We start from the raw sequence: 11,001 nt of genomic DNA on the forward strand, positions 1-11,001 counted from the left end.
GCCCATATCACTGGCTTTACCCTTGTATTAACTAGCTGTACGAGAACCAGTGTAATGTTCACACTGCATTTGCATATCTGTGTGCAGGAAAAACAAGCTGGAGACTTGAAGTCACACAGCACTCAACTGGAGATTTACAGAAAGCATGTTGTATAGCTCTAAAAACATGTCCAGCTAAGAGATGTCTGAGTCAACTTCTATAAAAAAGAACTGAGGAGGAATGCTAAAAGCTTTCTGAAAAAACTCTGTCTGATCTGACATGATCAGTATGGAGTTGGAGAGCAGACAGGTTGATGAGAGCAAGCTTTTACTGAAGCAGTGAATTACCTCATTTTTTTTCTTGTCGGAATTATTAGAATGCTTAATCTAGAGACAAGTTGGAATTTAATTTTAAAATATTATTCCTTTAATAGTCAGTATTAAACTTCACTCATCATATTTTATCATACCTTCATACTGCTTAGTGGTAATTTTATACCAGTGCCAGCCTGAGACAAGCTACAAAATCAAAACTGATTCCTCTGAACTTAAACTGTAAGCTAAGATTTTGTGAAGTAAAGAGTAATTCTATGGGGTGTTTTAGGAGCTACTTTGTGCTATAAAATTACAAGTTTTCCTTCTTGTTTTGAAAGCTTGTGGAAAGAACAGCAGTTTCTGAACCATTTGATATCTTGTCTTTATGGTCTTCTCTTCCTGAATGTTCAGGATTTCTTTAAAATAGTCTATTTACTGTCTTTGAACCCCTGAGCTAGTAGATCTGAGTTGAGTAGGTGCTGTATCATTATTCCCTTGAACAATATATATTTAAAACAAAACAAAACAGCATCAGATTGTGAAAAACCCCATTTGTTAATGGAACTGATAAAAAGAAATAATTGTAATAAAAATCTTTTAAAGATTTATCACTTGTTTTGGTTTTATTTTATTTTTAGGTTTTTGTCAAGCAGGCAAGGATTTACGATTAGTATCACTGTGCACGGAGCAAATTGATATCCCAGCAGGCTTCCTGTTAGTAGGAGCCAAGTCTCCAAACCTTCCTGAGCACATTCTAGTCTGCGCAGTCGACAAGCGGTTTTTGCCAGATGATCATGGAAAAAATGCACTTTTAGGTAAGAGGTTTTTTTTTTTCCTTCATACCATAACAATTCAGAGAAAAAGGTTGGTTCAGAATTATCTGAAGTCATTTCAGCTGATGACCTTCTATTAGAAATATGTTGACAAGAGGCTTGTTTTTATTAAATGAAATCTATAGCTGAACCTGCCATGAAAGCTTATTTTGAAATAAGTCCCTGATTCCACAATTAACCACAGTTGAAGCTGAATGATTTCTGTGTGGGCTGAAAACAATTGTTTGCCTGGCAATGTGAACTCTCCAAGTGCTCTTTACTTCTGCTGATGCTTGCAGCGCTTTCATTAAAGAAGAAATATGCTCATGCAGCTGTAGATGATGAGCTGTTTTGCTATAGATTAATGGGCAAATTCTGCTCTTCTCTCCAACAGGGACATAGTTTTCAATAGGAGCTCTGTTGTCAACTTGGCTCTCAGAAACTAATACACAGATTTTGATAATACATGTACATCACTGGTTACATTTATGAGCTTCTGTATTTTAATACAGGAATATTTCTTGGTCACTGAAGAAAGGCACCTGGATTTTCCTGCCTGCCTTACAATTGGTGCGCATTTTAACAGAATAGTGAAAGTGATGTAATGTATTTTGGACCTATATCCTGTTTTGAATTTATATTCTCACTTCTCACTGTACTGCCTAGCATGCATTCAGAAAGACTTTCAATGGAGAAGAAATTACAGTGAAGCATAAATACCCCTTCTTAACCACACGACTCAAATTCTGGTCCGTTCTAGCAATATTTTAATAACTATTGAAAGCACCTCTTCCTCGTACTTACGAGCTTTAGTATTACTTTTCCCTTAAGCCTATTTAATATTCTGTAAACCTTTGGACCTGTGGCAGAGATTCCACTGGGGAAAATTAGATGGGAAATAACTATGTGATGTGTCCTTGCTGGGTGCAGTTGGGGAGGTGAGGTCATGGGGAATACCCTGGTGTTTATTGCTATAGGAACTGCTCCCCAGTGAACAGGGAGAATGGGGAGAGTTGATCAGTACAAGCTATCTGATACACAGAGTGCTGATGTTCAGTCTGATCAGATGTGGTAGCACTAATCATTGTGATAAGCTCCCCATCTTACGCCCAGAGCTTTGTATCAATTATTTGTTTCTGATGTCATTGATAAAGAGCCTACTGACTCACAACTGTGTTCTGGCATTGCTGATGTTACGTATTTAAATAACTCTGTGCCTGTGTAAGTGGTACACAGGAATTGACTGAGTAACCTTGTGAGATCCTGATGACTGTTTCTGAAAATTGTAGCCAATAGTTCCTATGGATTGCAAAGGAGAAGGGAAGAACCAATTAATTCCTAGGATAAACAAAATGAAGAAGTCTACTTCTTGGCATCTCTAGCAACGTGATGGTAAAATGTGATAATTAGGCACAATTAGGCTAAAGACAATAGCCAAATTAATTAGACTTCTATGGAAAATGCATTTTGTCGGACTGGCAGACCGAATATCTTTTCTTATAAAACTGTGAGTTTAATAGGGAAAGCATGGGAAACTATTTTCTGAGGTGCCTAGCATTGTAGTAATTATAATGAAGGTGAAAAATTGCTTCTGTGGTAGATCTTGATCTGAGAAATGAAAAACAAAACAAAACACAAAAACAAAAGTAAAGGATTTCTATGAGGTATTTATCAGCCCTGCTGTATTCTAAATCGTTATTGAAGTTCCGGAAAGAATATTAAGTATTTTTTCATTAAAGATTGAAAACAATTTGAAGATTAGTGGAGTGGCAAATAAGCCAAAGGATTCTAATTGTTCAGTGCTGGGTGATAAAGGAAGTGGATTTATTCAAGCAACAGGGATTTTAAGGCAGGCTTATTTTAGAATATCTCTATGCTTTGTTCTAGAAGATTCCAGATTGCTGCACTTTGTGTACAGTACTGTCCTTGATTTCCAGTGCCATTCACAGCTGTGTCAAAGGTCCTCAGTATATGGTATATATACTGAGCTGTATATGGTCCTCAGTATATACCCAGGCCCCCACAATCAGTGCAAAATTTCATCCCATTTTATGAAACCATGTCAGAAACATTGCAGAAAAGTAGCCTTCTGCCTGCCTTGCTCTTATTTTATGTTTATATGTTTTTTTTCCTTCGGTGAAAGCTTTTATAAGCTTATACAAGCCTTATCAGCCTTAAATGAGTGGTGTTAAGTCTTCGATATTAAAGATGCAAGGTCCACCTTTCTTGGAGAGTGCCTTGCATGAGGAATCTCAGAAAAAGTCACTAGATATTAGGTTAATTTTAGTCCCACAAAGTGTCTGTGCATATCATGGATTAGGCACTATTTTGAGAGAGGGAAGGAAGCAGTTGGGTTGGAACCTGTGGTTTTTGAGGTAGAAATGTAGAACAGAAATGGGAGATCTTATGGAAATTTTCTTTCTTGGCGTCATAGCTTCTCCCAACCTCACAGTTCTTTGCTCTGGATAGAGTTGAACAGTGGTAGTGGAATTTTGGCCTAAGTTAGTGTGACCTGAAAATATGGAAGAGTTTCAGAAGGATAAAGACTAAAATCTGCCTGTGTTTGGCTGCTGCTTGACACGTGTGCTGAGCAGTGCATTTGTGGTAACTATCTGGCTGATGGCATCTAGGCACTCTGAACTGGATGTACAGGTAGGGTAAAGTGGTTTGTTCCTAGAAGCTGTCACATGCTGTTCAATCTGTGTGTACCTTCTGCTTCATTCATGCAGGATTTTCTGGGAATTGTATAGGCTGTGGAGAAAGAGGATTTCGGTACTTCACAGAGTTCTCTAATCATATCAACCTGAAATTAACCACTCAGCCAAAGAAGCAGAAGCACTTAAAGTACTACCTAGTAAGAAGTTCCCAAGGTGTACTGTCAAAGGGACCTCTTATTTGCTGGAAAGGTAATGAAGGTGCCCATTCACTTGGGGTTTTAATATTATATTAACCTGATGTTGAATGAAAAAATGAAAGTTACTGCTGGAAATGTATATGTTAAAAAGAAAGGAAAATGAATTTATTTTCTGATTGAAAGAAAAATTCTCTACGATTTCTTTGAAGTCTGGATTGTGCCAAAGAGATTTTTTGTATCTTCTTAGTAATCACACAAATACAAATTGTCTTCTTCCATCTCCCAGTGCTTCCACTGGGAGTGCTAAATCTATCCTTAAGATATGCAGTCACCTAGGTAGAAGAAACAAGATTCCTCCATCTGTAATTCTTTCCCGTACCTAAAACAAGATGACTCACAGCAAGGGCTCTGGCACTGGCTTTACACTGATATTCATCTTAGCAGGTACAATTCAATCTGGCTAATGCCTGAGGATAGCCAGCACATCATTGTATTAGGAAAGCTCAGCTCACTGATTGCAAGGAAAGGAGATTATGCACGCTCGTGCCATCCACTGGGTGTTTTATACATGGGCTTACCCTCTGCCTCTGCAGTATTGTAAACAAATCTGCTAAAGAGATGACATTTGCAACCCAAAGGCAAGGCAAGGGGGTCTGGTAATTATGGATGCAGGATTTTTGAGCTAGAGCTGTCCGAAGTCTTGAGGAGAGAACAGTTTACCTACTCATTGCCTGCTAAGCTGGTGTATATGCTGGCTGCCTATTTTCCTCAGCCATTTTTGTCACTCAGTAATGACAGAGTTCAATCCGGTGCCTGTTGTTCCAAGTGGATGAGGAGAGGAGAAACTCCACAAGAGGACTGACACACATCTGAAGAGTCACATCCTCATGTGAATGGCAACAGGACACCAGAGAGATGATTATCACTAAACTGTATGAGTAATTACAGTAATGTATCAGTTTGTGGTTCAAAGGGGTCCTGTCTTTGTTTTTCTTGATTACAAGTATAATTATCTACTACTTCAGAGTGGATGTGTTTTTCATCATCATTTTTCACAAGAACTACTGAAATTTAATTTGGTAGTCTCTTAAATACTGAATACTGAGAAAGAAACCCTTCTTGTACACAGTTTTCCATGAATTATGGAGAGGTTTGTCCATGCAATACAGTACAGTCTAATGCACTACTTAGCAGATTGTTTTGTTGGAACATTTTGTGCAGCCTGGTGATGTTCATATGCAAGACCATTGACAACAATCACTTAATCTTCACTTGGTTAGAAAGTGTAATCTGCAGTCATGCATTTTGTTTCGTTGTACGTAGATTTTTTTTCATCGAAGGCAATAATTAGGCTACTGGTATTCTGAAATGCAAGGAGGGGAATGGAATCCTTTCCCTGAACCCCCTGATGATCATGCTATTGGGGTTGGTGTATGTCTTGGTACATACCGTCAGGGCTAGCATGTGTGAAAAGCCATTTTAAACCTTGTTTTAATCACAGATGTGATGGTGTGGAAAAAGTAGGTGCAAGGCTAGCTTTTGGTTATGTGTTGACTGTATGTGTTTTCAGAACCTACAAAACTTTAGAAAATTGACCAAAAATTGACCTGCTGGGCATTATTTTGATGGTCTCTACCCCTGTATTGGTACCATCCATCTAGACACCCTTCACCATTTATTTACGTTAAAGCTCTAATCAGAAAAGAAATGCTGTTGAGCATCCCAATCTCTTCAAACAAAACCTGTTTAGATCTCAGTTTTAAAAAAACAAACAGATCAATATGAGATTTTAAAAGTCATTTTCTCCTCCCTCAACTAAGTTTTCATCCAGACAGACGTTCCCAGGGATGGGATCTCCCTGAAGATTTTCTGGATGCATACTAACAATCTGAGTGTCAGCACAATTTTCCTTCTAAAGGGCAACATATGATGGTTTGTATAAAGATTCTGTCACATAGCATTTCCTGGGATATGTCCAATACCTTCAAATCTCTTGAAGGCTGAGAGTTGAGGGCTCTTGGCCATTTTGCAGCATCTGGTCTCTATTTGTCTGGCACTCTCAGTGGCCCCTGGGGAGGTTTTCTTAATTAGAACACAAAGTTGACTAAACTGCTTGAGCTGTATTTTCGTTGAATGCTGCCATTTGCTGCTGTTTGTTGTATGTGCTGTGTGTATGCTTTTAACATTTTGTCACCTTTCACCACGGTGTTGCTGAACTTTCTGGCTGGAAGGCAGGCCTTGTTAATATGTACTGTAGCTGCTTCGTTTGCAGAATGTAGAAGCAGGCAATCATCTGCTGCTAGCCTCTCTGCTAAACCAAATTCTGCGGTGTCACCGTCCACGACCCCAGAGGGTGGATCAGCTAATGGATACAAATCAGGGTTCACTCAGACAGGTAGGAGCTGAAAGTGCTATAAAGATAACCATTGGGGTGGTAAGTTACCTCAGATATTGTTGGTTTAGAGATGCCATAAACAAGTGAGTATTTACTTTGAGCCATGTATAGATTACAGCTGGGAGGATACCTTTTGGAATTTGCTGTGGGAGAGATTAAGAGCCAGATGAGGTTGAAGACAGACTTGTTCTTCATAGGAGCAGTCAATGAAAAAGCATTAAATGGTCTTTTGTTTAATTTATTTTATTCTATTTCCCTGTATTTGCTTCGTTTTGTGAATCTCAAAATACTTGAATTATATATTTACAGCCTTTATAGCAAGATCCTTACTTAGTGTATATAGACCAGGGTATTTGCCTAGAAATGGGAAAAAAATTCTCCTTTGGGGCTGAGCAGGACAGTTCTTATTTACTTATTTGCTTATTTATTTATTTTCACATGGGTAGAAGTAAAAATTAAAGCATTTCCTCTTAAAATACAAGCTTTTTTAACATTATTTGAGCTCTATTATGAGTCTCGTGTGTGCTTTCCAGTTCTAAAATTCTATTAACGACAGACCTGACTGAGGAGAAGCAGTAAAAATCAAATGGACGTTGGCTGACAAAGGAGCAGCATCATAAATTAATTTATTTTTCAGAAATAGCTAAAGAGCTTCTCTTTGACTTTTGTTTTCTCATTGTTTCATTGCAGCTTTATCTGTGTTGTATGCTTTTATGTCTTTTTCTGCTATTTCTTGAAAAATTAAAAGCAGAAAAAAGCTTTCTGTTTGGTGGTTATAAGTGGCTGATATGTATGTGCCACAACAGAAATCCCTTTAATGGAGGATGAAATGCAGATGAGAAAACAAGCTTGTTCAAATAGAAAGAAAAGTAAAAATAAATAAATTAAAAAAAAAAAAAATTGAAAAAAGCTATAAGTGCATAACAAACAAAAACTGAACATAGGTCTTTTAATGGAACTGCAGTCACTAATCAATATGTTCAGAAAAATCCTTTCTCTAAGTGATCAACCCTCCTTCTGATTAGCAGGCTGTGTGCTTTAGGCTTTTATTAGAATGAAAGGAGAGTATCATTCAAACACATCTGCATTTCACTGCATGATCCATTGGCTTCTAGAGACTGATGTGAGAACTGTGCAGATGCATAATAACCTATTTATTTGAAATAACAAATGACACAATATTTAATGCAGTTTTGTCTTCTGTTGTACCTGCCAAGTTAATAGATACACCTTTTATATACTGCTTTCTGCTTATCACTCACTGTGATTTTCAGTCTGCTTGGTTTTTATGTGTCATTGTTTGTACACTTAGGTCACAGTTGTCTCAGACCTTTTCATCTTGTTCTGGGTTATCTTCTAGTGAAGATAATGCCACATCCATACGTTTGAATTCCCAGTGACCAGGAGAAGGGGGAAGGGCACCTTTTTTCCTCTGGTGTGAATTCTGACATATGTTGCCCATAAAGGTCTGGCTGTTGCTCTCCTTGGATTGCATAGCTACTTGCACTTCAGGGTGGATGGCATGTTGTTCTAAAATGGGAGTACACATTAGCAGGTTGCTTTTTAAAATTGTTTGCTGTTTCTTGTCAACTCACCCATTTTTCCCTTTAAACTTGTGTAAGTATATCTGTCTTCTGCCTTTGTAAGGCATTAATTAAGTCTCCATCTCCTAGAAGACACCTGTAGGCAGGCAGTCATGTCAGAAATTGTAATTTCATGATAGAAATTAGAGTGCAGTAGAATTTTGAAATATCCTAGTTAAACTTGACAGTGTGGTATGGCTGTGACACTGTCCCTTGTTCAGAACAGCATGAGAAGATGCAGTTCTGGGTCAAATGAGCTGTATTTTAATTGGCATTACAAAAGTGGCTGAAACTTTGAACAGCATCAAGAATTCCGTTTAGGCAGACATGCAAGAGATAAAACTTCAATTCAGGTGTTTAAAGGATGGTAAACAACTAGAGACCAAGTTTTATGATAGAAAGATAAACTAATAAAAGGTAGTACTACAAGTCCTGCTTAGGTGTCAATGTGATGTTTATACATATACCAGCCACCTGATTTCACACATAAAATGTAAAGAAATGTATTAGAATTCAGAGAGTGGGAGAAAACAAGCAAAATAATAAAAAAAGAGAGACCAGTGTTATCTTGCAAAGCCTTTGAGCTAGCAGTCTGGTGGCCTTACGGCATTTGTCCTGTGAACGTGGACAAGGCTTTCTGCTGGAGCAACCCTATTGGCTCCTGTTTTCTCCCCATCTCAGTTGCTTGTCTGGCAAAACAGACTCTCCTCCTCCCATCCTTCCTCACCAAATGGTGTGTCGCCTGGGGAGAAATGTGTTTGGCAGATCAAGTTGGTCTTTGCCTTCTGGTTTTTTTTTTCCCCTGGCTGTTTTACTAGGACATCTGTAGGTGAACTTAGCCTATTTCTTGCAAACAACTTTCTGCACAGATGTTGAGATAATGTTCCTTCACCCTGGGAAGAAAAATTTGGATTTGCCAGTGTATCAGCTTCCCAATGTTGGATTTTTCTTTGAAATAAATTTCAGGCACGAAATGCCTAATGTTAGCATGCAGAGAGTTTCTGAACCTGTTACGATTTATATTTTTATACCGGGCAAACTTTAACTTTTTTTTCTTATGCAGATTTTTTTTTTTCTTTTAGATTTTTTTCTTAAGTGTTTCTTATGCAGGGTAACACTTCTTATAGCCTTATAGATAATAGGGGTGTAAGCTGATCTCCAGAGGTTATGTATTTAATTTTTTTATACAAAAAAGTCAGGCTTATACAAAGTCAGGCTCATCTTAGTCTGGCGAAGTCTGTAGCATGTTCTTGAAAGTCTCATGTGACAGAGATTCCAAAGCCTTTTAGGCAGCCTTTTCCAAGTGCCCATTCGCAGTGCTTGCTGGAGACAAGTCACACCAACTCTTTGCCTCAGCTTTCTCATCTGTAACACAGGATAAATATGTTTACTTGCCTATCTCACAGGTGTGTTTTAAGGAGCAGTTTTGAGAGCAGACTCCTCGTACACTAAAATTATTTTTCAGCTGGTATGTGAAGACTGAGTATTCTGAAAGACATCTATCCTGGGTTTAGTATATTATTAGATTCTACAGAAATGCCTGGTAAATGTTTGTTACAACTCTTGTAAGATATCTTTAAATGACTTTTTTTTAAGTGTAAAATAGTTTGTGTGCATTATTTGCAAAGGTGTATAGATAAATGTACATGCATGGTTGTGCTAATATAGTACAAAGCATGAATACTGATATTTAGTAGTTTTCAATTATTGCTTAGTTAAACATCTTCTTTTCTCAGATTCTTCAGTGTTCAGTCCAGCAAAATCATCTTCTGCTATTAATTTAAGTGGACCTCAAGACCCATCTCGGAACAAGAACGTTGTGAAACCTTTGGCTTTGTCAGTGCAGCTTGTAGGAAAGACATTTGCTTCAGGTAGCACTTTGCTTTTCAGGACAAATGAAAGCCAAGGGAATTATCTGCTCTGCAGCAAAGAAATAAGGAAATGATCGTAGAGATGGAAAAAGGGAAGGAGAAAGTTCACTAGTATTTTCTAGAGTCCTCACATTCTTTCAGTTCTCTGGACTGAGATTATCCGTGGTCATTCCTGTCTCCAGACAGAGCCACACTTTGGCTTTCAGATTTGACATTCTGATAGAAATGCATATCATATCTCCCTTGAACTTGCTAAGACATCTAAGAGAGTGGAAAAGTCACCCCTTGATCTGACTGTGATTCTTGCCACAATAACTGAAACCTGTGTGCCTTTTGTAGTGGGTATAGTTACTCCAGATGCATTTTGTGGAATACAGTCTCACTTAAAAGAGGTTTACTGTATGTGCTGTTTAATTGATCATTTCTGTACTGTACATTTAGTAAGTTAGAAGTATCAACTGTGGCACCTCGACCCCTCATTTAGGTACTCTGTTGTGGTATTCTGATCATTTATTAATTTATCTAGTATCACAAATAATATAGGGAAATATATTTTTTCCTTATTCAAGTATATAAACCAAGTAAACATAAACATATATGTGTGAGCATTATGTTTTGTACATAGTGCTTTATTTTTGCTATTTTATGTACATATTACTGTATTGCTCCTCGGCGATACACTGCATTGAAGAAATCATTAACACAGTTTTGTATAAAATACCAGCAAATTCTATATTTAAATATTCCAGTATATTATATCTTCAGTATACTAGTACTTTTTCTCTCTTTACTTGAGTAAGAGAATTCATCATGCAGGGGGAATTACTCCCCACCCTTTTCTACTTACTTCTGTAATTAAGCCACATCCGCCAGATCTGTCCATACTGGATCGTTGACATGGGAGTACAAATGGGGAGCTCGCAGTGGGCAAGTGCTGCTACTCCGATTTTGAGAGGCATGGTTTGCCTCGATAATGCTTAGGACATGCTGCACAGAAAACTCTTACATCTCCCATGCTAAGGCTTCAGATGAGAGTCTTGTAGTGACTTAATGAGTATGGCATGTGGATAATTGGGAGAAAAATAAGTAGATGAACCAGTGAGACATAGAAACCTTTATGAACTGAATTTACGATGAGCACTTTTTAAAATTCTGGGTGTCTGAAAAACATTTCACAAGATTACCGGTGTTT

At 37.8% G+C, this 11,001-nt stretch overlaps 1 protein-coding gene across 14 annotated transcripts in view; it reads left to right on the top strand.

The window, feature by feature from the left end:
- The window catches only part of GREB1L (GREB1 like retinoic acid receptor coactivator), a 127,858-nt gene that overhangs the window by 76,684 nt on the left and 40,173 nt on the right, over positions 1-11,001 (top strand). For 10 of the 14 annotated variants that reach the window (XM_052704537.1, XM_052704545.1, XM_052704543.1 and 7 more), the window contains 4 exons: positions 933-1,109; positions 3,836-4,012; positions 6,218-6,355; positions 9,675-9,809. In XM_052704537.1, the coding sequence (XP_052560497.1) occupies positions 933-1,109; positions 3,836-4,012; positions 6,218-6,355; positions 9,675-9,809 (627 nt within the window). The remainder of the gene's footprint in view (positions 1-932; positions 1,110-3,835; positions 4,013-6,217; positions 6,356-9,674; positions 9,810-11,001) is intronic. The other 4 variants (XM_052704547.1, XM_052704549.1, XM_052704550.1 and 1 more) reach the window with 2 other exon arrangements.

Source organism: Tympanuchus pallidicinctus, unplaced genomic scaffold (assembly GCF_026119805.1).
Source record: "Tympanuchus pallidicinctus isolate F22 unplaced genomic scaffold, pur_lepc_1.0 scaffold5, whole genome shotgun sequence".
Lineage (NCBI taxonomy): Eukaryota > Metazoa > Chordata > Aves > Galliformes > Phasianidae > Tympanuchus > Tympanuchus pallidicinctus.